Source organism: Globicephala melas, chromosome 16, assembly GCF_963455315.2.
Source record: "Globicephala melas chromosome 16, mGloMel1.2, whole genome shotgun sequence".
NCBI lineage: Eukaryota > Metazoa > Chordata > Mammalia > Artiodactyla > Delphinidae > Globicephala > Globicephala melas.
In genome coordinates this window covers 29846372-29874370 of record NC_083329.1, presented here as the reverse complement: position 1 = coordinate 29874370, position 27999 = coordinate 29846372, and the positions used below count along the sequence as shown (strand labels likewise).

The window sequence follows — 27999 nt, the reverse complement described above, 5'->3', positions numbered from 1 at the left end:
TCCATTCTGGATCTTCCCCTTCTGTGACAGACTCACAAAGCTCTTGATGCGAATGGTTTTATTTTGCCACTTAAACTATGGTTTCCTTGTGCTGGCCTGAAGGGGCAGGGGTGTGGGACAAGCTGCTGGACCACGGGTTACGGTAGTAGTAGGAGGGTCGGTAGCAGGAGTGATGAGATGCTGAGTCTGAGTGCCTGTCCTTGACTCCCAGGGGAATATCATGCAGCCCAGGTATAGTGTTAAACTGAGAAGGGCTGAGGCAGGAACGGTCACTGTTTCTCCTCAATCTGGTGAGGAATGGGTCCCATATAACAGCTCAGTGGAAGCCTCCGGGCGTGTTCTGACTCGAGCAGGCCAGTGGCAGCAGTGGGGCTGTCTGCCTCAGCTCTCTTCCTTCTTCGCTTCCCCAGAGCCTTTGGCAAAAGTCCCTATGAATCCTGGGGAAGATAGAGCTGTTCCCAGCCCTTTCCCCGGATCAGTGTCTGATCTGATGAAGGTAGCCTGGGGGACCTGGCTTCCTCCAGTTCCGGCGGATCCTGGCATTGGTCCTCCTGGAGTTCAGATACTGCCCGCTGGAAGCCATCTCCGTGGCACTGCTCTGTGGGTCGGCCGGTGGAGCGCGGGGCTCTGTGATTCTGCAGGGAACAAGTGTGTTTTAAGCCAACATCAATAGGAAGGACAGTACAGGGACTGAAGAGATTTTGGTCATGGTGAACTATTAAAACACATTGTTCAGGGGGACTTCCCTGGTGGTCCAGTGGCTAAGACTCCACACTCCCAATGTAGGGGGTCTGGGTTCGATCCCTGGTCGGGGAACTAGATCCCACATGCCGCAACTAAAGGTCCCGCATGCCACAACTAAAAGATCCCACATGCTGCAACTAAGACCTGACGTAGCCAAATAAATAAATATTAAAAAACAAAACAAACATTGTTCAGGGCCAAATGAGACCAGGGCTCTGGTCTCATCTCTGGCCAAAGAGCTGCATGACAAGGCAAAGCTTTCAGACTGCTCTTCTGTAAAGAGAGTGGGGCTAGATCAGGGGGTGAGACACTCAGCATTTCTCCGTCTTCCTCATCCTGTACTCATGGCAGACATCATTAATCTGTCCTGATACAAGACCAGAGGGCAAGTATCCATCTCAAGATGATTTCAGTAGGGATTACTAATCAATTGGAACTAATACGAGCAATGAAGCTGATTTACTGCCCCTGGACCTGATGATCTCAGAAGGCCTGCTCGGATCTGATATTCTGACTGTGGGCCCAGCGTGTAACCCATAGTGATTGGTTAGGCCATGTGGTTCAACTTGATCTCTTGGGGCTTGCTGTTCCTGAGCTGGCAGTGACCTAATAAGCAAAGAGGTGGAGGACTAGGAAAAGTTTAAGGTAAAGTTTCTCAACCGTTTTTAACCCTTGATGTCTCTACAGTACTCTCTTATGCTATTTTCTTAGTAATCCCACAGCCAAGGTTTTCACCAGGCTTACTTTTGAATGTTACCTGTTCAGCAATAGGTAAACAGGATTGTTTTTTCTTCCAGACCATAGTCCCTCGCACCTGGTGGAGAATCACTGCGAAATGAGGTGGCACTGAGAGGACCCAGGCACCCGTTCCCATGGGAGTAGGGTTAGGGTCATAGATGATTCCAGTAGTAAGAGCAACCTCTAAGTGTCAACCACATGGTAAGTAAGCGCTGTGTAGACCTCACAACAACCCCAGTGGTAGGTACTTAGAGGTGAGCAGCTCCAGGCCCCAGAGCCAGGAAAGGGTACAGTGGGCGTGTTAGTGCTCTCCTCCCCGCGGCCCTCCAGCCCCAGGGGCCTACCTGAGCCGGCTGCAGTGGTGTAGCGAGGGGCCCAGGGGCTTCTGCCGAGGGGGCCTCTTCCTGCGCAGCCTCTTCAAGGCCTCCGCCACGTGGTGGTCCCCTGCACACTCCCAGACGACCTGCGCTCGTTCCTCGGCCAGCTGGTCCCCGCTGCGGTGAAACAGGCCCTGGATCTGCAGCAGCTCAGCGTCCTGGAAGATGTTGGCCGAGGCCTGCTTGCGGCCCCGGGCTTCTGTCGGGGCCTGCCCAGGGGGCGGCTCGCTCACCACAGAGGCGGGAGTACCCATCCTGGGTGCCGAGGAAGGAACAGGGAGGGAGGTCAGCAGCTCAGCAGGCCCTTCCCAAGCCCTGGGGTCCTGACTAACGCAAGAGCTTCTGGTGTTTCTATTCTCCAGGAGCCGAAGTGGAGGAAGTCTTGACTTAAAATCACTCTAATTTCCCAGAGCACCTTGGGGAAATAATAATGATGATGACAGTCAAACTATACTATAAAGTGCTTATGTGCCTGACGTATGTATTAAGGGTCACAGAAGGTGAGGATTGTTTATCTCCACTTTACAGATGAAGAAGCGCACCCCAGATGTTAAATGACTTTCTTGCAGGCACAAAGCCATGTGTAAGTGCAGAGCCAGAAGTAGAACCCAAGTCTGTCTGGCTGTGGAGTCCACGCAGACCCCAGGTCCTAGTGATAACGCCCGTAGCAGCGGCAGCTGAAACGTGTTAAGCACTTATGTATCACGCTTCACTGTAAGAGCTGTATTCACATAACATCGTTGAAATGTGAACACAACAGCCCTATGAGGAAGGTACTTTTTAACCTCCTCATGTCACAGATGAGGAAACTGAAGAACAATCCAGAATACTCTGATGCTGAGACCTAAGCTTCGTGGCACAGAAGTAGGAGAGGGGCTGTGGACCTGGGCTCCCCGGGTGGGAATCCGGCTTCTGGCCGCCTGCACCACTTACTGGCTGGGTGACCCTCCACACCTCATCTGCTTCCTGTGGAACTTAGCCATACTAGTACCTACTTCGTAGAGCTCCTGTGAGGACTGAGTGAAGACATATAAAGCATTAAGACCACTCATTTGCTTTTCCATCTACAACATTGAGAAGGGTCATCCCATTTTCTATTTTCAAGACCCTGGGGATGAACCTAGTCCATATAATTTAGTAAACACAGTATGAAATAGACCAATCATATCTAACCACAGTCCAGAGGACCACAGAGGCAAAGGTAGGGGCAGAAGAAGGGGTTACAGAGTTAGAATATCCTATCAGGGCAGAGGCAGAAATCGATACTAAGTTCAATAAAAGTTAGGCTCTGGTCAATGCCCCTGCCTCCTCACATGCAAGAAATGAAAATCGAATTACCTCAGTTCTAGATAGTTGTTTTTGAATGATAAAGGGATAAGAGGCTCACCCACCTTATCCCTATCTTCACTACAGCCTGAAAAAGCTATGGCATTGGAAAATAGACTGGAGACCAGGAGACCAAGGACTTTGGCATTACACAGAATTGAGTTTGAATCCCAGCTCTGCCACCTTCCTGGCTGTGACCTTAGGCAAGTTACTCAACCTCTCTGAGCCTGTTTGCTTAACTGTAAAATGGGGCTAATAATCAATTCTCAGGATTACTGTGAGGATTAAATGGGTCTAGTGTGGTATCAGGTCCCCAATGGGAGCTAAATAAATGCAAATGCCCCTCTTCTTGGCCTCCTTGACTTTTTTACTTGGGTCAGGGGTGTAATGTAGACCCTCCTTTTCCTCTGAGCAGCCTGGCCTGAGCCAGCTGAAGGCCTGCCTGTGCTCCCTTCACCCTTCACAGTCCTGGGCCTAACAAGGAAGGCCTGGTTGCTAAGTCAGACCTCATTCCACAGCCAGCTATAGAGATACCTATCAAACAGCAACTGGCTTACAAAGGGGGAAATCAAATTTAAAATATATTTAAATTAAAAATGTACATGCTCACTGTAAAAAGTGCAAAAGAACAGAATCAGGGACTTCCCTGGTGGCGCAGTGGCTAAGCTTGCCAATGCAAAGGACACGTGTTCAAGCCCTGGTCCGGGAAGATCCCACATGCCGCGGAGCAACTAAACCTGTGAGCCACAACTACTGAAGCCCACGTGCCTAGAGCCTGTGTTGCACAACAAGAGAAGCCACCGCAATGAGAAGCCCGCGCACCGCAACGAAGAGCAGCCCCGGCTCTCTGCAACTAGAGAAAGCCCACGTGCAGCAACAAAGACCCAGCACAGCCAAAAAATAAATAAATAAAATAAATTTATTAAAAAAAAAAACAGAATCATATAAATAAGAGCATCAGCAGTTTCCTATCCATCTTCAGCCCACCTGCCGAAGTAACCCTCACTCTCACCTGCTTTTTTTTTTTTTTTTTTTTGCTGTAAGCGGGCCTCTCACTGCTGCGGCCTCTCCCGTTGCGGAGCACAGGCTCCGGACGCGCAGGCTCAGCGGCCATGGCTCACGGGCCCAGCCGCTCTGCGGCATGTGGGATCCTCCCGGACCGGGGCACGAACCCGTGTCCCCTGCATCGGCAGGCTGACTCTCAACCACTGCGCCACCAGGGAAGCCCTCACCTGCTTTTTATGCTCTTGAGAATTTGAGTCATCTCTCCTTCTCATTCAGACTCCTCAGATATGACTGTCCCCCTCCTTGCCCTGGCCATCCCTCCTCCTCATCCCAGTAGCCATCCTCCTTCCAGTAATTTCCACACTCACCCTGTTCCAGTTTCTAGGCCTTCTATCATAAGAATCCCACTCTCTTGAAAAGATTTAATAACTAAAATAAACCTTCAGAAGGCTGTCAGATAAATTAACTTCATAAAAATTGTGCTTTTTGGGGGACTTCCCTGGTGGTCCAGCGGTTAAGACTCTGCGCTTCCACTGCAGGGGCCGCGGGTTCGATCCCTGGTCAGGGAACTAAGATCTCGCATGCTGTGTGGCGTGGCCAAAAAAAAAAAGTTAAAAAAAATGTACTTGTTATCTGGAAAATGGGAATTTTAAAATCCGCCTCGGCCACAGCAGTGAGAGGCCCGCGTACTGCAAAAAAAAAAAAATCTGCCTCTCCATAGGCACAGTTATGAGAATCCAGTTAAGACCTAATATGCGTGGTAATTAAACCCCCAGTGCTGGATGATATCAATATACTGTGACCAGACAACAACAGTCACCAAGTGACACTTTCAGGCTGATAAAGAGAAATTAAAGCTAACTATGGGGTGTTTATTCCGAATCAGCGACATGCGTGATATCATTTCATCCTCAAAACAGTTCTTAGGAATCAGGCACTGTTATCCTCATTGCCATTCAAAGGGGACTAAAGAGTAGCTGAAATACATATCTTTGGATCAGCGGAGGCCAGAACCTCATTTTAATGACTGCAGCCCGAGCTTTTAAACCACCAAGTTGCCCTCACAGTCAGGCAGCTCAAAGCACAGTTCTTCCCATCATTTCTGTGAGGACTGTTTCACTATTCTAATCTAATTCACAAAGGGGGTAAACTTGCCAGTGGAAAGGGAAGAACAGTGAATGTCCCACATACCAGGCAGGAGTGGGGTTGTGGAATTTATTTTAATCTTCACTAGCACCAGAGCTCTTTACCAGGTGACAGGCTGCCCCAGCCTTGAAGCCATGAACTTGTGGCACTCTGAAGAGGAAGATCCCCAGCCTCCACAAAAGAAATCTGGAACTGCAACCCGGCCCAGTGCACAGAGCACTGGCTTATGAGTCAGAGGACTAGGTTCGAGCCCTAGTTCTGCCACTCACGGGCTGAAAGGCCTCAGGCACTTCACATGGCCTCTGTGGGCCTGTTTCCCTCTTACATCTGAAAGGACAGATTGATGCTTGTGGTCTCCAAGGATGTGTGCTGGTGTTGAGTCAATGATTCCATGACAAGGCTAGGTCCGTAGGGAAGCAGAGATGGGTTTGCTTGTCTGCCAGGGCCCAGGAGCAACATGTGTGGACAGGTCTGGCTCATTAAGTGCCAGGGAACTTCCCCACCAGTAGCTTCCCTTTTCTGCCCTCCTCAGTCTTCCCTGGAGGCCAGACCCTGCTGTGCTGCTGTGGGCTGTGGGGTTAGGGTCTGGTAGAAGACAGAGAACTCACTGCTCTAAAGCATTCTAGTGACCTAGGCTCGCTATGGCCAAGCCTGGAGCAGACGAGCAGACTGATCTTGGTGGTGGAAGAAGGGGTGACAGTTCTTTTCTTAGACTCAGGCAATCTCACCCTCCCTTCAGAGAGAATGGCAATGGGATCAAGTAGCAGCGGCTGCCTCAAGGAGGATGTGGCTCGGAGCCTGACCTCCCAGATGGTCCAGCCACCTCTGCCAGGGCTGCAAGGCCCTGCAAGGCCCTGCCTCCTGCCTCTAGCCTCCAGCGGCCAGTTATAGAGTTACAGTGAGTTACAAACACACCAACAAGGAACCATCTGGGAGAGTCTGAGCCTTCAGCCTCAACCACAGCCTCCATGAATCTCGAGAGGCCTTGGCACCTCCAGATTTTGAGGCCCCTCACTCCTGGCTCTGCCTCCCACTCTGGGATTCAGACAGCAGAGTGAGGCTGGGAATAAACATCAGTGGATTTCACGTAGGACTATCTGGTAAACTTTGAGAAAACTGAATCAGAACACTTTTATTATCAGAAAAAAATTTCCTGTCTTATTCAATGTGTTACTTTCCCACGAATTTCCTGGACAAGACCTGAATCCAGGGAAGTCCGTGTGTACTTGAACAATGGCAGTTTTTTAAACTGGGAAGTGAAACCACGGATCTATTAAAAGATTATAAATGGATCTTTCATTTCAGAGCTGACATAAAAAATAGGTATGGGTCTGTGAGCAAATGTGTAAAGACTAATTGTGAAATACTTCAATTTGATCCAAACTAGCTTAGAAACGAACTCCCAAAGTAAATATCAAATGTTGAAAATGAAGTTCAACTTGTTTTGAAACAGGCAATAAATGAACTGCAGGGCTCTTACAAAGAAATATATTTAAAAGGTGACTCGCCATGCACTGAATTTGCAGTACATAAATATGGTGCCCAACTGAATGTTCTTTGTAACGTATGAAGCTCAGTTCAGACAGCCATTCTCTCTGTAGTCTCAGGGAGGTACAGGCAACTATGACAGGCACAACACACTTGTATGACCTGGGCAGCAACTGGGCCCTCGCTCTCCCCCTTAGATAATGCTGGTGATGGTAATAATCTGTAATCAGAGGCCAAGGGCCTCTTTAGAAAAAGAACTGGAGGCTCTGGCCCAAGGCCCAAATCAACACCTGTGGTCTTGGCCTGCTTCCCTGCACCGACATGCCACTGGACAGCAGCCAAAATCAGTGGCTCTTTCAAGCAGGAGGCTCAGTCCAAATGGCCTTGTGGGCCTAGCTCAACCAGGAGAGAACTGGACACAGGCTGGTCTCCAATTCTGTGTCCCAGGAGGTAAAGAAAGGAAATGGACCCTTCCCCCAGATCAAGTCTCAGATATGACCTGGAAGTAAACTCCTGCTAGATCTAGGAATAACTCTTTTCAAGAGTTCAAGAACCCTGAATCCTGGCTCTGCCTCTGATAACTGGGTACCTTGGCAGGCCTCGGTTTTCCCCTGCCTCAATTTGCACATCATCAAAATGGTGAGAATAAATAACCCTTAGGGGATAGGGAGATAAAATATGCCAAAGCATCTATGCCAGTACATTACATCGTGAATGAATGATGCAAAGGAGAGAGGCTGTTTAACCACCAGGGACTATAGAATCATTGCCATTTTCATCCTCACTACTGTCATGAAACTCCCTCAAAAGGGACCTTCACTCTTGGGAGAAGAGAGTAAAGGGAGATGGATTCATCTGTGGACTTTTAAATCATCGCTGCCACTGAGGCATCTTGCTGCCTGTCAAGTGCAGAACAGCACTTTCTGAGGAGTAATATCTTTAATCCTCACAACACCCCTATGAGGAGGCACTATTATTGTTACACCCATTTTACAGATGAGAAAGCTGTGCCCACAAAGGTTAAGTAACTTCCCAAAGTCACACAGGTGGTAGGTGACGAGGCTGGGATCGTGGGCACGCTCTCAACCACTGCTATTTTTGTTCCTGCCGGATGGCTGACGAGGTCTTCTGGGAGAAGAAGGACCCAGGAGGCTCTGAAACGGCCTATCTGCTTCTGCGGGTTTTGGAAGGCGCAGGGATCGAAAGTCAGGTCTCCCAAGCCAGCCTCTGTGCCCTCGACACTCCACCGCCCCGCGGGGAGTTAGAGCGATTACTCACCACGCTGAAGGGCAGAGCCGACAGACCTCAAATCGGGATGGGGTCAGCTAAGATGCACCCACCCCAACCCCTTGCACGGCTTTCGAAAGGGCGGGCTTCCTGCCTCGACGGTGCTTACAGGGACCGGACGGCGCTCATCAACAGGACAAGACCTTGGGAGGGGGTATCCCGGTCGAGGTCACACGGCGATATCCCCAGCACGGGTCCGCCCCCGGGCTCAGACGTGGCCGCTTCGCACAACGACGGGCTCTAAGTGGGCCTGGGAATTCGGGTCCCGGCGACAACCCTGCTCTGACGGCCCGCCCACTCGCTTCCACCGCAGCTCAAGCCAGGCTGCCGAACCTACGTACCTGGCCGCCTGAGGCGGGCCACCTCGGTCACAGCCGCCGTTCCCCAGAGAAAGCGCTCCCTGGCTCGGGAACAGCCAATCCTTTGCCGAGCTTTGGTGTGAGCGCCCCGCGAGCCTTCCAAAATCGAACGCGGAGACTCCGTGAGCCAATCGGCGGCGGCAGAGGGGTGAGGGGCGTGTCCCGCCTAGCCCCCTTCTCTCCCAAGGCCTCGAAATCCGAGTGCGAAGAAGCCCCAGGTCCAATCAGCGGCGGAGCAGCAGAGAGGGGCGTGTCCTCCCGGGCCCTTTCCCTCCGCCCCAGGCGGCCCTCGCTCAGCGCGCGGAGGTGCCCCCTTCATTGACGTCAGTCCTCAGGAAGAGCGCGGTTTTGCTGGCTCGGGAGCGGGGGCGGGGCCGCATTCCTGCCCCGGGGTGCGGCGACGGCTGGCCGTGCTGGTTACACGTGACGGATGCCCCCCTCCCCTGGGCCCGAGGCCTTTGCGCGCGGCGCCCAGTTCCTTGCAGCATGTGGCCCTCTGCAAATAAATAGACTTGCAGCTCCTTAAACTCAACTCCCAGACCACTTGTCTTCTGGCTGCAGCTTTGCGGGAGAGGAAGGGTCAGTGCGGTGGTAAGACCTTTGGTTTCAAAGCCAGAATGTCTTGGGTTCGAATCTTGAATCAGCTGTGCAATCTCGGGCCAACCTCCTAATGAGACACTATTAAAAAGGTTTCATTCATTCCTTCGACAATGGTCCATTAGGGACTCACCCTGTCCGAGTTCCTTGACCAGCAGCGAACTGGAGACACCTTTAATAAGCCTTGCCCTGGGGGAATTTACAGCTTAGTAAGGGAGGCAGACATTTAAAAACTTAAAACATTTAGTTGTGATTACAATTATGATAAACATGAAGGAACCTAAGCTCCCTCGGGGAGGTCCTAGAAGGCAGAAGTAACATTTCAGTTGAGTTGTGAAGGAGGAGTTGAAATTAATCAAATGAAGAGGAATGGGTCTGGGCAGAGAGAAAGCCACATGCTAAGGCCAGGAGGCAGCTTGACTCAGGAGGACTTGAAATGAGGCCTGGAGTAAGGTTAGCAAGGGAGAGAGAGGTGGGGAAGCAGAAGGCAGAGGCAGGTAGTGAAGAAGTTTCCATTTGGTCCTCTGAGGGGAATAGCATTGTATGTGTTTATTTAATAGATTCGTTATAGCACTTACTATGTGCCAGTAATGCCAGTGAGCACTTTACAAATAGTAGCTCATTTCATCCTCATGACAAATTTGTGTTTTTAGAAATTCACTTTGGTTGCAGCTTGAAACGTAGGGGGACAGGAGTGGATGCCGGGTGTCCAGTAGGCCCTTGATAGTGCTTGTTTGCTTCGTTGGAAGATGAGTTGTTTGTGCACTGGGTCAAAAATGGTCACAAAGGGCACCTGGGAATAGGCAGCTGAGTCTCCCTGACTTCTTTTTCACTCCAAAGCTGACCTTTGTAGTCATTTGAGTTCTCTTCTGTAAAAGTTCCCAGGGGGGAAGAGTAACAGCCAGCACACTGGGATTGTGGGTCCCTTTTGGCAAGGTGGAGGGTATGTTTGGGAGCTGTTCTTCCTCATCCCATGGTCTCTAATTCCCCTCTGTGTCCTGCACAAAAACAGTTATCAGCAAGTGCTTTATTGTAGCTTAAAGGGTTTTAACAGTGGCTTCTCTTTGCTTTCCTGAAGCCCTGTGGAAATATTGAAAAGAAAGAAGAAATCAGCAATGTTCATCTCCAATAGAAAGTATTGCTGCAAAGCCTTTCATCCAACTGCTTGGCTAAGGAGAGTACTGTGCAGGCAGTTAAACCAGGAATCTGGGCTTCTGAACTAGGAACTCCTTCTACTCCATTCCCCACAACAGGAAAGCCAAACTCTTGGCATATCAGTGCTTGGAGAGGCTAAGAATTCTGATGCCATGAGCTCTGCTGAGCATATCAGTGTAGGAATTGGGGACTTGTGGCTTCTGGGTCAGATGTGACTAAGGCTGGGTAGAGAATATCTGGTGCCTCCAGACATCTTTGCAGGCATGTGACCATTGTGTGCTTACCACAGAATGGAACCATTTCTATTGCTACAGCTTTGTGATTCAATATTTCTGATGAGAAGATGAGGCACTTCCGTGAGGCCATGCAAGAGTGGAGGATCTGGGATTCACTCCCCAACAGGGCCCTGTTTAGTGAAGGCCTACCCTGGGGAATGGAGCCCTGGGGTAATTCAGGCCAAGACCTGGCTTTACCAGGGATCAGATTAAGGTGAAGCAAGGGGAACACTCCTTGGGTGCAATATTTGAGGGGGCAACAAAAAACTCCATAATTAGGATAAATATTTTAATGTAATATCTTTAAAAATCAAAATAATGCAAAATATCCATGATGAACAAAGTATTGACATTTAACATAAAGACAGGCTGTTGTTTGTTTTATGACACTATCATTTTGCAATGGGAACAGTCATTTCCAGTCAGCCCGCGGTTCCCAGGAAGGCCGCCATTGTGTCTCCTGCCAATTGGCTTTGTGAGTGTTGACAATATTGTGCGAACAGATTGGGCAACACAGGGCTTTATATATGGTTGTGTTTTTTGATCGTAGAGATTTTATACACTTTTTCCATTTGGTTCAAAATATGGAAGGATGTTTTGATAAGTGCACATAGGGGCACACATTTTTCCTTTCGCCCTAGGTTCCAATATGGCTCAGCAAGGTGCTAGTTTTTACGGGAGTAGAGTCTAGGAAAGGGGTTCTAGCTGTTTAACCTTAGGCAAATAACTTAACCTCTCTGCTTCTCTATTTTCTCATCTATAAAATGGGAATAATCATACCCACCTCTGAGCGTTGCTGTGAGGATGAAGTAAGGTGCTATAGGCACAGTGCATAATATAAACCTTGCTACAGACACTAAAGCAGCATTCGACTCCTTCCCTCTCTATGCTGCAGGAATTGTTCAAGCAGCTGGACAGTCACAAATGATCCCCCAGTGGGGCTGAGACTTGTTCCCATGGGTTTGTTGTTGCTGAATGTTCTGTTCTGGGGAGAACAGAGAGAATTTCCACACTCACTTGACAAGCAACAGTGGGACTCTTGAGTCAACTCTGTTTTTCTTGATAAATGACCTGATCATTCTAGACTTTTTAAAAAGCATCCTTCTGCTTAGGACGTTACAAAAAGCAACTTACAACAACCCTCTTCTGTGAACTTACAAACTGAACAGGCTGAAAACAACAAAGTCCTACAGGCAAATGGTGCATTATAGAAACATTAAAAAAAATACACCGTTCAGGGGCTTCCCTGGTGGCACAGTGGTTAAGAATCCGCCTGCCAGTGCAGAGGACACGGGTTCGAGCTCTGGTCCGGGAAGATTACACATTGCCACCGAGCAACTAAGTGCGCCACAACTACTGAGCCTGCGTGCCACAATTACTGATTTGGGTCAAGTGCCAGCTCAGGGCTTGGGACATAAAAGGTGTTAAACCACTGTGAGTTGAGTCTATATATACAGTATGTTTACAGTAGCCCAGAGACTGAGAACAGAATAGAATCTGACTGTGAACAGTAAGAGCTGATCGTGGGATCTCAGAGTGGGCTACACCTTCTTCCTTATTACGGGTTGCCTCCCCCTCTGGGCATATCGAATGTCATTGCATTGGGGCTCACAGTATCTATCTAGTGTCACTACTTGTTCCCTAGACAAGCTAGCCCCGTTTTTGCTCACACTGTTCCCTCTGCCTAGAACACCTGTCAGGGGCTGGGATTTACCCCATTTATAAGCTAAAAAGCTAGCCTGCTGTCGTTTCATAAGTGCTGGCAGAAGACACAGGATTCCTGAGTCAGAGACAAAGGATTGACCGCTGTTGGCACAGCAAGCAGCATTAGCACCATTGTTACACATCTTTCCCTTGTTCTCAAGTTTCACGGGGGCACTACAGAGGGACCCAGGTGGATGTTACACATGCAGCGGGTTTGCGTCACAGCTGCGGAGCTCTGAGCTTGGAAAACCCACCACAGTCCCCTCCTACCTCACCACTTTTATCGTAAGCAATAAGTGAGTCTGCTCTGTGTCTGGGAGAAGATGTTCCCTCATCCCTCAAAGTTGCTGGCTGCAAACACAACACTGAGAAAAGGTTGCGGAAAGAGCTGTCATGGCCTTGCATTCTTGGCATACTCAGTGATAGCATCCAGGGATGCTCAGGACCTGCCTGATGGGAGGCTGCCTCGTCCAAGACACCTATCCCCCACCTCTGCTTGTCAAAACTCTATCCATCCTCAAATGACACTTGTTTTTGAATCTTTCCTCAGCCCTCCCATCACGATACTCTTTCCCTTTTGTATTTTCCTTATAATTCTCATCCATGCCTCTTTTTTGTGTCCATTTGTGTCCACATCTGTCCCTCCCCTACCAGCAGAGTGCAAACACTTTGAGGGCAAGCATTGGTCCTCTTCATTCCTGCACTCCACACCCAGATTGTTTGCATCCAGCAGGTGTTTAGACCATACTTGTTGAGTTGGAGGTATCAAGATCTTTGTGCATGGTTATGCTTTTGCGGAGTCTGTGGACCGTCTTTTGGAATGTCTTCAAGATTCCAGAGGCTAAAAATATCTCCTGAAAGCCGCCAAAGGCGCTTCCTTATAAGGAGTAGGATTTGCCTTGTGAAGCCAAAAGTTTGTGTCCACCAGGTGGCGCCCCACCCCAACTCTCCTGATGCCTTTTTAATTATTTATTTATTCTTTAGTTTTTATTTATTTTTGGCTGCGTTGGGCTTTCGTTGCTGCACGGGCTTTCTCTAGTTGCGGCAAGCGGGGGCTACCCTTTGTTGAGGTGTGTGGGCTTCTCATTGCGGTGGCTTCTTTTGCTGCAGAGCACGGGCTCTAGGCGTGCGGGCTTCAGTAGTTGTGGTGCATGGGCTCAGTAGTTGTGACTCGTGGGCTCTAGAGCGCAGGCTCAGTAGTTGTGGCGCACAGGCTTAGTTGCTCATGGCACGTGGGATCTTCCCGGATCAGGGCTCGAACCCGCGTCCCCTGTGTTGGCAGGCAGATTCTTAACCACTGTGCCACCAGGGAAGCCCCAGATGCCTTTTTAGAAGAGGGAAGGATTCTCTTGTCTGCCTCTAAATGTTTGTTGGCTTAGGTCCCCCACTTACGGAGGCAGTTTGTGTGGTTGTCATAATTCTCTGTCATCAGTGCAGCACCAGATTCAGTGCCCAGCTGCACATCCTAGCTCCAACCACACTCGAGACTGGCACCCTGAAGACATTGAGGATGTCTCTCCAGGGGTTGCTCAGGGTTGCTGAAGGAACAGCCCTGAAATTGGGATCGGAAGACCTAGGTTTGAGTCCCCACACTGACACTTAGTAGCTGTGTTTCTTTGGGCAAGTCATGTAACCTTTCTGGGTCCCTGTGGCAGTAGCTGAGAATTAAATACGTGAAAGTATATGAAAGCATATTGAATGTGGACCTGGAGTCAGCCACACCCAGGCTGCTAGTTAAACTGTCACTCATCAGCTCTGTGAGCATGGTCCACTTCCTTACCTCTCTAAGCCTTGGTTTCCCCATCAGTGAATCAGAGTTAATACCAGTTATTTTAAAGAGCTGGTATAAGGATTAGGTAGAACAATAAAGTGCTCACTTTATATAAAGTGTATAGTAAGCATTCAGTTCATAATAATCACATATATATTATGTATCCCTAGCCCCTCAGATGGTGCTTAGCACTTACTAGGTGCTTAATATCTATTTGCTGAATGAAAAGATTTCACAGATGAGGAAACTGAGGTACAGACCCCCCCAGGTCCCAGCACCAGGGAGTGGTAAAGCAGTGAGAAGTAGCCAGGCAGTCTGTCTCCAGGGTTTACACCCTGAGCCTTTATGCCATGCTGTCTTACCAAAAAATGCAGGTGGTATACACCACCATTTGTTCACTTAAAATATGCATTCAGGTACCCGTAGGTGGGGCTGAGTTGGCAGTGGGAGGCATTAGCTCCCTGAGAAGCCACGTAGTTTTTCTCCCTCAAGGGGAGCCAGGGGCCAGCTGCCTCATCCCATTACCAAGAGACGAGAAACGAGCTCTGTGGGGTAGGATAAGCTGGGGGTCTGATGCATGTACAGTCCCCAGGACAAGAGGGGTCCTCTCACTTCCACTGCTGTTCCTGCAGCCACCCAGTCTTCCACTCCACAGACATTTACTGAGTCTCTTACGTGCCAGGCACAGGAAAAGATGGATAAGACTTGATAACCAATGGTTATGATGTAGCTGACTCAGCTACTACAGAGGGAACATCCAAGGGGGGCCTAGAAGAGCCAGCAATCAACAGCCTGGGAGGCTAAACCAAGGGGGGGAATATTTAAACTGGGCATTGAAGGATAAGTAGGAATTTGCCAGACAAATGGGGTCTGGGAATGAAGGGCATTCTGAGACTCTTTGGGAACCTTAAGAGGTTTGGTGGGGTTGGCATGCTGGGTGCAAGCATGGGTAAGAAAAGGAAGTGGAAAACCAGGAAACTGGAAGTCGGTTGGGGCCAGATTGTGAAACATCCCCATAGAAGAGATAGAACCCTATTCTGTGGTCAGTAGGGGAAGCAGTGTATATACAACCAGGTCTGTGTTTTAGAAAGATGCCACAGTGCACAAAAGTTGGATCAGAAGGGGAGGGAAGAGAGACCAGCAGCAGTTACCAGTTTCATGGTCTTAACCTCTGTAGGTTCCGTTTTTCTCCTCCACAAGATGAGGAAAATAATTGTATGTATCTCGGGGGTTCTTTGAGGCTTAAATGAGAATTCCTGCAAATCGCAGTAATAGCAGTAATGTAAAGCATTGTTGGGCTTTGCTGTCTCTTAGAGCTGGGTTTGTGTCCTGGTCATGCCGGGAAGCCTATTTTTAATATGCTCGATGGCAAAGAAGGTTGGAAAAAAGAGATTGGACTAATAGGACTTTGCTTTGTGGCACGGGAGGGGCAGTGCGGCCTGGAGCAGGTGATGGTCCCTTTCACTGACATGAGAACTCGGATGGCTGAGACAAAGTCTGAGCCCAGCTTTGGACAGAATAAGTTTGGGGTGGGCACTGGCAGGATATGATATTCGGATGTCCAGGTGAGAAGAGATGGCAGCTTAAGCCTGGCACTGCTCTCCTCCAGCGCCAAGGAAGGGCCGGGAGGCCCCAGTGAACTATTAGGACAGGAGGGAGAAGAAAGAAAAAGGCCCAGCCTAACACTGAGGGGACGCTCCACCTCCAGAAGACGACTCTCAGCTTCGAGGCTGGACCGGAGCCAGGGAGCCAGGGCAGGCAGGGTGAGCAGTTGTGGCAAACTCGGCCCAGTCGGACGGAGCGGAAGACCCACGGCCAGCTGGGGTGCCCTCCGCCCTGCTCCAAGGAGGAACGAATCCGAGCTGGGAGTTTGGCGCCGACGGGAAGGGGGGCACCAGGGTGGTGGGCGAGGCCCAAAGAGAGAAGGCAGGAAGCCCGGAGGAGCGAGTGGGGGTGGAGAAGGAGGAGGGGAAGGGAGAGGGCGGACAGGAGGGGTGGAGAGAGAGAGAAACGGAGAAAGAGAGGAGGGCTGCGGGGAGGAGAGAGGGGAGGAGAGAGAGGAGGAGAGAGGGGAGGTAGAGTGGGGAGAAGGGGAGAGGAAGAGAGGAGGACTCGGAGGGGAGCGCGGAGGCCGCGGCGGGCTCAGGGGCACGTCGGCCGGGCCACCTCCGCGAGCCAGACGTCGCCATTCCGCTGCTCGGGGCGCCGCCGCCGCCGCCACCGCGCCCGGGGGCCATGCTCCCGCCGCCCCCGCGCCAGCCGCCGCCCCAGGCGCGGGCGGCCCGCGGCGCCGTGAGCCTGCAGCGGGCCTTTCTGCGCGGCCCGCTGGGCGTGCTGCGGCTGCTGCAGCTGTTGGCCGGCGCCGCCTTCTGGATCACCATCGCCACAAGCAGGTACCAGGGCCCGGTGCACTTCGCGCTCTTCGTGTCCGTGCTCTTCTGGCTGCTGACCCTGGGCCTCTACTTCCTCACGCTGCTGGGCAAGCACGAGCTGGTGCCCGTGCTGGGCTCGCGCTGGCTGGTGGTCAACGTGGCACACGACCTGCTGGCGGCCGCGCTCTACGGCGCCGCGATGGGCATCATGATCAGCCAGACGCAGAGCCACAGCTACTGCAACCTCAAGGATTACCAGATGTCCTGCGCCTACCACGCCTTCCTGGCGGCCGCCGTCTGCGGCGGCCTCTGCCTCGGCCTCTACCTGCTCTCAGCGCTCTACGGCTGCTGCCGCCACTACCAGGGCGAGCAGGAGGTGGCGTGAGGTCGCTGCGCCGCGGGGCGGGGGACCCGTCCTTCCTGCCGCCACCGCCCCGCGTCCGTGCGCCCCGGCTCCCTCCCCTCGCCTCGCCCTGCGTTCCTGCCGCCGCCCGCGCCCCGGCGCCCGGATCGCAGTTCCCGTCCGACGGCTTCGCCGCAGTCCAGAGTCCGGACAGCTGCGCCGTCTCCTGGGACCAAGGCAGAGCCGCATCCGAGGGGCGGACGCACTCTTTCAGTCGGGCCACCCCGAGGCGAAGCCTCGCGGTTCCTCATCCCCTTCCCGGCCGAGAGCGAGACGTGGACAGGCGCCGCGTAGATCCGGGGGAGGCTCCCAAATTGGAACCAGTCTACTGGCGGCGCCACTGCCCCCTCCCTCTCGCTCCGCGTTCGGAAGAGCACCCCCTTGCCCTGGCCCCTCTTCCAGCCCCGAGTGCTGAAAAAGGCAGGCATGACGCCGCGGGCGGAGCTGGGGACGGGCCTCCACTGGTCCTGGGATGAGCGACGGGTGTGGTTTTAGTTTGGGATTGTGCGGGCATCCTGCGCAGTCCTTCCGGGCCATCCCTCGGTGCTTTGATGTCTTGCGCTGGGGCCCATCTGCAAAGGTGAGGATGGATAAGGGGGCTGTACCCTTGCACCTTTGGAGTCTTCTTTCTCCTCCTGTTCCGTCTTCGTCCTCGCGGTTCACGGAGGCCAGTTCCTAACGCCCACTAGCTTCCCTGGCCTCGCCTTCCCAGCCTTCCTCTCACAGGTTTCTGTTCCGTCCCCACCTCCCAATATCTTTTTTGCATTAGGGATACCACACCAACGTCAAGGAATGCTAGGCGAGCCCCACCCCTTTCTTTTTGCAGATGGAGACTCAGAGCTTGCTCTTGCGAACAGCCAGAAAAAGATTAGAACCCGGTCTTTGGACTCTAAGTCTAGCGTTGTTTACTTTAAAGCATTGGTTGTTCCCAGGAATCCGGACTCTGGAGCTACCCTCTAATAGAGGGTTTCAAGGCCCAAAGGATTTGTCTAAGGTGCTTTCTCCCCTTCTTGAAGATTCACAGTGCTCATTAGCATATGAAAGGCTTTGAGAAGTCCTGTTCTAAAAGAAGCCCAAGTAACTTAGTTTACAGCGTTAACTGCCTCTGGACCTGGACCAGCTTTCTCCACCTAAGGTTCCAAGCAGCCGTGCATCGCCCTGGCTCTCATTTATCACCAAGGGTCCCGACCCATTGGCTGTGGTCTGTTTGAAGACAAGGGGCACTCCTTCTCTTTCCCAGGGAATTTCTATAGCAGAGGGAGGCCCCGCACCCGCTCCATTAAAGAGAAGATAGCCGGCCGTGCCAGGCCAGCGAGAGCCTGGGGAAACTGTGGATTGAACATTCCTTTACATTGTTTGGGGAATGAAGCCAAAGTTGTCCAGATGGTTTCCTGGTTTCCCAGTCAAAAGGAACATCACCTGTAAGAGATGCTGGCATTGACCATAAGCAACTGGCAGGGGTGGGTCACACCAAACAGAGAAGAAAACTCGGGATCTGGGATGAACAGCTGGCCCAGCCTTGGTAAGGTAAGATGCCTCTTGGCTTTCTGGCGAGCTCATAGGCCTTTGAATAAAAAAACCCAGAGCCCGCTCCTTTTCTAAAAGATAAAGGATTTGGGCTTCCCTGGTGGCGCAGTGTTTCGGAGTCCGCCTGCCGATGCAGGGGACACGGGTTCGTGCCCCGGTCCGGGAGGATCCCACATGCCGCGGAGCGGCTGGGCCCGTGAGCCATGGCCGCTGAGCCTGCACGTCCGGAGCCTGTGCTCCGCAACGGGAGAGGCCACAGCAGTGAGAGGCCCGCGTACCGCAAAAAAAAAAAAAAAGTTAAAGTGTTTTTATTCAGGAGCAAGTTGAAGGGGTGACAGTAATAACCACAATGTCCAAAGGGTTATGACAACAATTCAACCTTTTTGCTAAATCCTTCAAAGGTCTGCTCTTTGAAAAAGTTCAACTCTCTCTGGATTAGAAACTAGAATAGGGGAAGCCAGAATGCTTTTTTGTGAGCGTGTTTGTAGAGTTTAGGAAGCAAAGTCTTAGGTTTCTCTGTTGCAGTGGTGAAGATCTGGGTGGGGTTGTGGAGTGCTTTTGTGAGTTTTACATAGTCACCATCTTCACATCTTTGTGGCCGGCACTGCTCAAAGCACTTATATATTCATTTCATTCTCTCAACAACCCTCCTGAGCTGGGTTCTAGTATTATTTCCATATTCTGTATGAGGAAAATGAGTCACCGAGAGGTTAAGTGACTTACCTAGAGTCTCCCAGCTGGTGAGTTCGGATTTGAACTCTGGCAGTCTGACCTCTTCAGAACCAGGCTGTGCTGTATACAGTAGGGGGTCAATACATGTTAGATGCTGTTAACATGGTTATCTTTATTTATTTATTTATTTTAATATTTTTGGCCACACCACGTGGCTTGTGGGATCTTAGTTCCCAGAGCAGGGATCGAACCTGCACCCTTGGCAGTGAAAGCGCGGAGTCCTAACCGCTGGACCGCCGGGGAATCCCCATGGTTATCTTTGGAAAAAAAAATTTTTTTTAATTGTGGTAAAATATTCATAACATACAATTGACCATCGAAACTGTCTTTAAAGCGTACAGTTCAGTGGCATTAAATCCATTCACATTGCTGTGCAGCGATCAGCACTGTCCATCTCCACAACTTTTTCATCTTGCAAAACTGAAACTCTGTGACCATTAAAATTGTGGTTATTTGTGTTATTGTTGTTGCTATTGTTTTCTGTCCTCCGGGAAATCCCAGAACACTGAGCCCTTCAGCATCTCAGTTAGGCTGGGGTCCTGCTGCCATGCTCCAGGCAGGGTACCTGTTTCCTCAGTGCCCACTGCTGGTGCCAGCCAGAACCTGGGGGTGACCTTTGCTGGGATACTGGAGGTGTCTTGGAAGCCCAGCAACTTTGGTTCTTCTGTTGCAGATTTCCATGTTGCTGAGGCCATGGAGACTCCCAGAGCCAGTCATTCTGACCTCTCCCAGGGCCCCTTCCCTGGGCCAGCAGAGAGTTTCAGTGTTTTCACTGGCCATATAAGGAGGTGGGGAGAGGGAATAATCTTTGCCCAGCAGCTCCCTTTCCACATCATTCGGTGGAAGAGCCAAGATGGTGAAGGTTCATTTTGCCTTGACGTAGAGAAATTCCTATTCTGCTTGCGTTATGACTTGGGCACAAGCTTCCAGATACCTGGAAGATACCTGGCTCAGTTGCCGTGCACCCCTGAACCCTAAACAATGGCTTTTGAGCTCCAGCATGTGTTCTTTTCTCTTTTTTAGATCATCACATAAGCTGCATCCTCAGCTCAGATCCAGCCCTTTGAGGACCTCTTAGCCCGCAGCCCATAGTGCTTTGTCTGTGGTTAGCTGACCTTACTCAGGAGCAGACGTATCCTTGGCCTTCATGGTACCTTATACAGCCACATGTGCCTGAAACATTCCAGAGCTCACTGGCTCGTCTAGATGTGCCTTCCCACTTGGCCGCCCACGGCTTCTCCAGATGTGAGAAGGACATGAAGACAGCTCCCACACCCATCCTCTCCTTCCCCTCGGGGCCCTGTGCCATGGGAATGACTACCTGAGCTGGCCCGGAACTTTTGGATACTGGAGGCAGTCTCCTTGGCCTCCCTCTCTGGACTCCAGGACTCGATCCAACCTGACACTGCTGTGGGCTGCCCCCAGCCCAAAAGTCTGGGACCACTTGTGGGCCCAGGAGAGGATTTCTCCAGTATTCTACAAAGGCCAAAGAGAGGGTGTGCGTGGGAGGGTGAGGGAGGGTAGGGAGAAGAGGGGACCGATGTGCTTCATTCGGTAGTTTAGTGGTGATTACTAATATGCTTTTCTGAATAAAGTTTGTTTGTCTGATCTGGGTGTATGTGTCTTCTCTCCTGCCCCCTGCAGTAACACTCTGTGTCAGATCCCCTAGCCTCCCTCCATCTTCTCATTTTGCCGCATTTGTCTGCCTCTCCGGCTTCCCCTTCTTTCTGGGAGGGAAAGAAAAATGAGGTCATAGATTTCCAGTACAGTTAGGGCAGGGCACAGGAATCAGGAAGAGAACTCCCTGTGTCTGTCCCTGACTGAGGCTGAAGGGAATTCCAGAAGCTCCCACCGCTGCTCTCAATGGGCCCTCTGTTTGGGAAGTTCCACTGCCTGATAGGCAGGCACAGAATGACTATGGTCACGGAACCAGAGGGTCCTGTTCTGGTCCAAGCCCATCATATTACAGAAGGGGAGATGAACCCCAGGGTGGAGTGGCAACTCGCTTAATGTCACAGAGCTGACTAGGGCCAGAGTGGGGTCTCCTGGAGCCCAGGCTCTGGTTCTTTCCTGCAGATCATTGTTCTGGTGTTGCCTTCTAGACACACCCAATCTGGTCCCCCCTCTCTGCCTTCCAGCCTCAGCCTGCTGACTAAGGTACCCTGGAAAGGGCTGGAGGGCAGTTAACAGGCTTCTTGTCGGCTCCTCCCTCCTGTGACCTGGGCCTGATGTCCACAGCCGGGACATAGAGTTCTGCTGGCAGATCTCAAAGCACCCCTAGAACAGCTCCAGGCAGGGATCTGATGCTGTGTGTGCTCCACACCCACTCTCTTCAAAGCACCCTCCTCAAAATACAGCACAGGGCTTCCCTGGTGGCGCAGTGGTTAAGAGTCCTCCTGCCGATGCAGGGGACACGGGTTCGTGCCCCGGTCCGGGAAGATCCCACGTGCTGCGGAGCAGCTGGGCCTGTGAGCCATGGCCACTGAGCCTGCGCGTCCGGAGCCTGTGCTCCGCAACGGGAGAGGCCACAACAGTGAGAGGCCCGCGTACCGCAAAAAAAACCAAAACCAAACAAACAAAATACAGCACAAACTCTCTCTCTCTTTCTCTCATCCTCCTCTTCATGGTTTGCATTTCCAGGTTGGAGGAGAATGCCACCAGCTGCCCAAGATCCTCCCTTTCTCCCCTCTTCCCTCTGTGTCAATTAATGAATATCACACGAAATAAAAAGTGGCCTTTATGCAAAGGCTGGTAAGCCACCTGCTCTACTTTAGCTCGGTGGAATATTTGCAATTGAAAATGTTGCATTACCTTATTTGATCTTGTCACCAGTCTTAGAGGTTGGCATTGTCACCCCCATTCAATAGAAGAAATAGAGCCCCAGAGAGGAGAAGGCCTTATCCATGGTCACATAGCTGGCAAGTGGCAGGACTGGACCTGGAAAGTAGATGTTCTCTTACTATCCTCAGCAGCCAGTTGCTAAGCCCTGTGGGCCTCTGGGCAGGCTCTGAGGTAGAGGTGGAGTTTGGTTTTCCCTCCTAGAGACCAGGTGTTCAGGAATGGTCTAATCTGACATTTCCTGTTTAATGCTGGGGGCACTTTGAAATAAGACACTGCTCCTTGGGGACATAACTGAGCCCATTTGGGTCTGGGGAATCCCAGGGGTTTGTTCATTTCTATCTATTACTTTTCCTGCTTTTCTAGGATGGGAGTGGGATGGTCAATGGTGAGGAAGGAGAATTAAGAATTCCTTTTCAGGCATAAAAAGGGAAGGGCAGGGATATGGGAGAAAGGTCTCGTTAGCACTATTTATATTTTTATTGTTTTTGTTTGTTACAATTGTTATTTGTAGAATAAAATAGTAATATATACCCATTAAATTTTTTTACCTGTACAGAAGTGTACAAAGTAAAAAGAGAAGTCATTCGATCATCCTAACCTCACACCTGAGCAATAAGCCATTGTTCACTATTAAGCCTTCTTCCTTAATTTTTTTTTTTTTTTTTGCTGTACGCGGGCCTCTCACTGCTGTGGCCCCTCCCGTTGCGGAGCACAGGCTCCGGACGCGCAGGCTCAGCGCCCATGGCTCACGGGCCCAGCCGCTCCGCGGCACGTGGGATCTTCCCGGACCGGGGCATGAACCCGTGTCCCTTGCATCAGCAGGACTCTTAACCACTGCGCCACCAGGGAAGCCCTTCCTTAATTTTTATAACTAACGAAATATCTGGATGCTCACCCAAATACACACATATACATTCAGGCTCTTCTACAACTTGCTTTTAAAATTTAGCAATAAAAAAAAAAAAATTAGCAATAATATAGTTCTAAACACTTTCTAATGTTCTATAATATAATAATATAGCTCTAGTCCTTTTAATTTAATTTTATTATTTTTTTTGGAGAAAGAGTTCCACTACCACAGTGGGAATTTTTATTTTATTTTATTCTTTTTTTTTAATTTATGTAATTTATTTATTTTTGGCTGCGTTGGGTCTTTGCTGCTGCTCGTGGGCTTTCTCTAGTTGCAGAGAGCAGGGACTACTCTTCTCTTCGTTGCGGTGCGCGAGCTTCTCACTGCGGCGGCTTCTCTTGTTCTCTTGTTTGAGCACAGGCTTTAGGCATGTGGGCTTCAGTAGTTGTTAGTTGTGGCGCACGGGCTTAGTCTCTCCACGGCATGTGGAATCTTCCCGGACCAGGGATCGAACCCTTGTCCCCTGCATTGGCAGGTGGATTTTTTTTTTTTTTTTTTTTGCGGTACGCGAGGCCTCTCACTGTTGTGACCCCTCCCGTTGCGGAGCACAGGCTCAGCAGCCATGGCTCACGGGCCCAGCCGCTCCACAGCATGTGGGATCTTCCCGGACTGGGGCATGAACCCGTGTCCCCTGCATCGGCAGGCGGACTCTCAAGCACTGCGCCACCAGGGAAGCCCTCTTTTGCTATTTCTATTACCTATGTTCCAGATGAAATTTGTTTATTTGTGTGTGTGCTCTTGCCTGACATTTGTATCATGGATGGTAATTCTGGACTCAGAATAAATTGGAAAGTTTTCCATCTTGTTCTGTTCTCTGGAATAGTTTAACCATATCATTTTACTGATGGGTTTAATAAAATTGTCTACAAAATAACCTGGTCCTGATGCCTTTTAGGAAGCTTTTTTTGTTTTATTTATTTGTTTTTAGCCAAGCTGTGCGGCTTGTGGGATCTCAGTTCCCCGATGAGGGGTTGAACCGGGGCCATGGAAGTGAAAGCCTGGAGTCCTAACCACTAGGCCACAAGGGAACTCCCTTTTAGGAAGTTTTTTGGTTAATTCTCTCAGTTTCGTTAATGGTAATTGGTCTATACAGGGTTTTTTGTGGCTCACCTACTGCCTTTCCATTCGTGGCATTTTTATTCAAGTTGTCTCTCCCATTAATTCTCTCATCTAATTCTCCAATTTAGAATGAGAACTTTTTGAGGGAAGAATTCCAGGCTATTCTTCTCTATATTCCCATGAAAGGCACATAATAAGTAGTTATTTGGTGGAATGAATGAATATTGGTGTTTAGCTGCTGTAACAAACACACCTCAACATCTCAGTGGCTTAATATAACAAAAGTCTATTTGTTGTTCACATACAAATCTATTTCTGCCTCACATAGTTGTCCATTGTGGATATTCCAGGTCAGTGGGAGGTTTCCAGGATGTGATGATTCAGGGACTTAGGCTCCTCCCACTTTGTGGCCCCGCTATCCCCTCTGCTTTGAGCTGGCATTTGGGAGAAAAGCGGGAGGAGTAGATTTCCGACATTTAAATGCCTTGGACTAGAAGTGACTCTCATCACTCACTTTTGGGGAGTCACATGACCGAATAATCTATATCCAAGGAGGCTGGAAGGTGTAGTCCATGGTGGGGCAACAGCTGCCCGGCTATACAACTCTATACCCTGGAAGAGGGAAAAGGACTTTTGGGTGGACAGTTAACTGCTTCTTTGCTGGGAGGCCACAGGTTTTATTGCTGAGGTTTTCATTGCCTTGCTCTTCGAGACTTTTTTGCCCCGTGTTTGATGAATGGTTGTTTTCATGGCTGCCAAGAGCTGTTGAGTAAGAGTATAACAGCAGACATTCATTTCCGTGCTGTGTTTGTCCAACAACTCACTGTGTCACAGCTGGAAAACTCATTACTCATGAGGGCTTCTTTCCCAGGTACAAGAACATAAAGATGTTATTTATTGAACACTTTTCAGAGCAATGGCAGTGAGTTATTAATCCAAAAATATACCCAAATATTAAGTTTAAATACTAGAGTAAACCCAAATATTAAAGAGAATCTGAAAATACATATCAGTCAAATGTTTCTTTCATTTATTCATTCATTTAAAAGAATTGAAACAGTTCCTGTAAGATAAAATTTCACGCAGAAATTCTCCATTTTAGAGTGTACAATTCAGTGGTTTTAGTATATTCACAAAGTTGTGCAACTATCACCACTATCCAATTCCAGAACATTTCCATCAGCCGAAAAAGAAACGCTGTACCTATTAGTCACTCCCAATTCCTTCTTCCCGCCAGTCTCTGGCAGCCACTAAATCAATCTACCTTCTGTCTGTATGGACTCGCCTGCGCTGGACACTTAGTGTAAATGGAATCATACAATATGTGGCCTTTTGTGTCTACATGGCATAATGTTTTCAAGGTTCATCTATGTTGTAGCTTGTATCAATACGTTCCTTTTAATGATAAATATTAGTATTCCACTGACTGGATATATCACACTTTCTTTATCCATCATTCCTCTGTTTAAAATTTTTAAAAATTGTGGCAAAATACACATAACATAAAATTTACCATCTTAACCATTTAAAAAAAAATAAGTTTATTTATTTAGGCTGCGTTGGGTCTTTGTTGCTGCACACAGGCTTTCTCTAGCTGCGGCGATCAGAGCTTACTCTCCGTTGCGGTGCACTGGCTTCTCATTGCGGTGGCTTTTCTTGTGGAGCACGGGCTCTAGGTGCATGGGCTTCGGTAGTTGTGGCTCGTGGGCTCAGTAGTTGTGGCTTGCAGGCTCTAGAGTGCAGGCTCAGTTGTTGTGGCGCATGGGATTTATTTCTCCACGGCATGTGGGATCTTCCTGGACCAGGGATCAAACCTGTGTCCCCTGCATTGGCGGGCAGATTCTTAACCACTGCACCACCAGGGGAGTCCCCATCTTAACCTTTTTTTTTTTAAACCCCACATTTGTTTTTATTTATTTATTTTTGGCTGTGTTGGGTCTCCGTTTCTGTGCGAGGGCTTTCTCTAGTTGTGGCAAGCGGGGGCCACTCTTCATCGCTGTGCACGGGCTCTCACTGTCGCGGCCTCTCTTGTTGGGGAGCACAGGCTCCAGACGCGTAGGCTCAGTAGTTGTGGCTCACGGGCCTAGTTGCTCCACGGCATGTGGGATCTTCCCAGACTAGGGCTTGAACCCGTGTCCCCTGCGTTAGCAGGCGGATTCTCAACCAGTGCGCCACCAGGGAAGCCCCCTTAACCATTTTTTAAATGTACAGTTCGTTGGTATTAAATATGTTCACGCTGTTGGGCAACCATCTTCAGAACTCTTCTCATCTTGCAAAACTGAAAGTCTGTACTCATTAAATAATCAATCTCCATTCCCCCTCCCTCTAGCCCCTGACAACCACTATCCAGTACTTTCTGTCTCTAGGAATTTCACTGCTCTAGATACCTCATATAAGTGTAATCATACAGTATTTGTCTTTTTGTGACTGGCTGAGCTCTTCACTCAGCATCAATGTCCTCAAGGTTCATTCATGTTGTAGCATGTGTCAGAATTTCCTTATTTTTTAAGTAAAAATAGCCCATTGTGTATGTATACACCACATTTTGTTTATCCATTCATCCATTAATGGACACTTGGGTTGCTTCCACCTTTTGTGATTAAAACTGCTGTGAACATGGGTATACAAATATCTCTTCGAGACTCTGCTTTCAGTTCTTTTGGGTATATGCCCAGAAGTGGCATTGCTGGATCATATGGTGATTCTGTTTAACTTTTTTAGGAACTGCCATATTGTTTTCCATAGAGTCTGCACCATTTACGTTCCCACCAACAGCACACAAGGTTCTTGTTTCTCCACATCCTCACCAACACTTGTTATTTTTTGTTTTACTCATTTATTTTAAAACAAGCATTCATTGAGTACCTACTATGCCAGGGCTGTGCTATGTACTTGGCAGAAACTGGGACTGGCAAGATGTTAAGTCACAGTCCCCCTGCTCTCAGGAATTCAGGACACAATGAGGGAAATAGTCATGTTCAAGAGAAAGATTGAAATGCAAGGTGAGGGACTTCCCTGGCGGTCCAGTGGTTAAGACTCCGAGTTTCCACTGCAGGGGGGTATAGGTTTGATGCCTGGTTGGGGAACTAAGATCCTGCGTGCTGCGTGGCCAAAAAAAAAAAAAAAAAGAAAGAAAGAAAGAAAGAAAAAAGAAATGCAAGGTGATAGGTGCTTAATAGAGATGAAAGAGTTCTGTGTAAACACAGAGGAGGAAGTGAGGAATTATTTGGGGAAGTCTTTACAAAGAACCTGATATTCAAGCTGGATGTTAAAAGGTGAGCAGGGGGAGATGAGGTGGAAGGAAAGGTAATCTAAGCCGACAGAACAGCACACAGCAGCCAGCCTCCAAGATGGCCTCCAGGATGGCCCCGATAATTCTCACCTTCTGGTAGTTATGCTGTTGTATAATCTTCCCACTATGCATTGGAATGTTGACTAGTTCGCACTCGTAAAACCAACAGGATATTGTGAAAGTGACAGTGTGTGACTTTTGAGGATATGGCATAGAAGACCTTGTAGCTTCCTGCTTTGCTCCCTCTTGGATTTCCTGCTCTGGGGGAAGTCAGCCTCCATGTCGCGAGGACACTCGAGATGCCTTCTGGAGAGTCCCAGGTGGAGAGGAACTGAAACCCCTTGCCAGCCTGTCAGCATAAGAGCCAGCACCAACCAGTCTGCTATGTGAGGAAGCCAATCCTTCAGCCCCATCAAGCCTTCAGATGACAGCAGCCCTGGCCAGCATCTGAGTACAACCTCACAAAAGCCCCTGGGCCAAAACCACCCACCAAGCTGCTTGCAGTTTCCTGCAAAAACCACCCAAAAGCCAAATAATACATATTTATCATTGTTTTAAGCTGCTAAGTTTTTTGGTTTTTTGCGGTTTTGATAAGCCAGTAAGTTTTGAAATAATTGTTACACAGCAAGAGATAACTAATGCAGCTAGAAGCATGAGAAGATCTGGTATATGCAAGAAATGGTGGCATGAGAGACCATCGCCAGAAACCCCAAGTTTAGAGAGGCTTCTGAACAAGTCTGTGTAAGAGTGGGTGAGAGCGCCATCTGGTGGACAAAGCTGTGCTTAGACATTCCCTTCTCTTCCTGCTCATATTTTTCCTAACATTTCTTGCTAATATTTCTCCAAGAGCCCCAGTGAAATTCAATTATGTGGACCATATACACACTTGCT

The 27999-nt window shown here is 49.6% G+C and overlaps 3 protein-coding genes across 7 annotated transcripts in view; 2 read left to right on the top strand and 1 right to left on the bottom strand.

Moving 5' to 3' along the window:
• Positions 1 to 43: 43 nt before the first annotated feature.
• Positions 44 to 8660, bottom strand: AVPI1 (arginine vasopressin induced 1). 4 transcript variants are annotated; one of them, XM_060286851.2, is made up of 3 exons: positions 8453 to 8660; positions 1827 to 2274; positions 44 to 635 (listed from the first exon to the last, which is right to left on the bottom strand). In XM_060286851.2, exons 2-3 carry the CDS (start codon positions 2111 to 2113, stop codon positions 476 to 478), a joined length of 447 nt encoding a protein of 148 aa, XP_060142834.1. In that variant the 5' UTR covers positions 2114 to 2274; positions 8453 to 8660; the 3' UTR covers positions 44 to 475. The 4 variants fall into 4 exon arrangements, with proteins under 4 accessions (XP_060142834.1, XP_030721112.1, XP_030721111.1 ...); XM_030865252.3 differs by having other exon boundaries at positions 1827 to 2114; positions 8453 to 8657; XM_030865251.3 differs by lacking the exon at positions 8453 to 8660 and adding an exon at positions 8221 to 8443 and having other exon boundaries at positions 1827 to 2114.
• Positions 8661 to 16061: 7401 nt separating this feature from the next.
• MARVELD1 (MARVEL domain containing 1) lies at positions 16062 to 16736 on the top strand. Its single transcript, XM_060286860.2, has one exon. The coding sequence runs from the start codon at positions 16208 to 16210 to the stop codon at positions 16727 to 16729; it is 522 nt and encodes a 173-aa protein (XP_060142843.1). The 5' UTR covers positions 16062 to 16207; the 3' UTR covers positions 16730 to 16736.
• A 1411-nt stretch (positions 16737 to 18147) lies between these two features.
• Positions 18148 to 27999, top strand: part of ZFYVE27 (zinc finger FYVE-type containing 27) — a 111639-nt gene continuing 101787 nt past the window's right edge. The window contains exon 1 of one of the 2 annotated variants that reach the window (XM_060286859.1): positions 18148 to 18274. The gene's annotated coding sequence lies outside the window, so the exon portion shown is untranslated. The remainder of the gene's footprint in view (positions 18275 to 27999) is intronic. The other variant, XM_060286855.1, reaches the window with a different exon arrangement.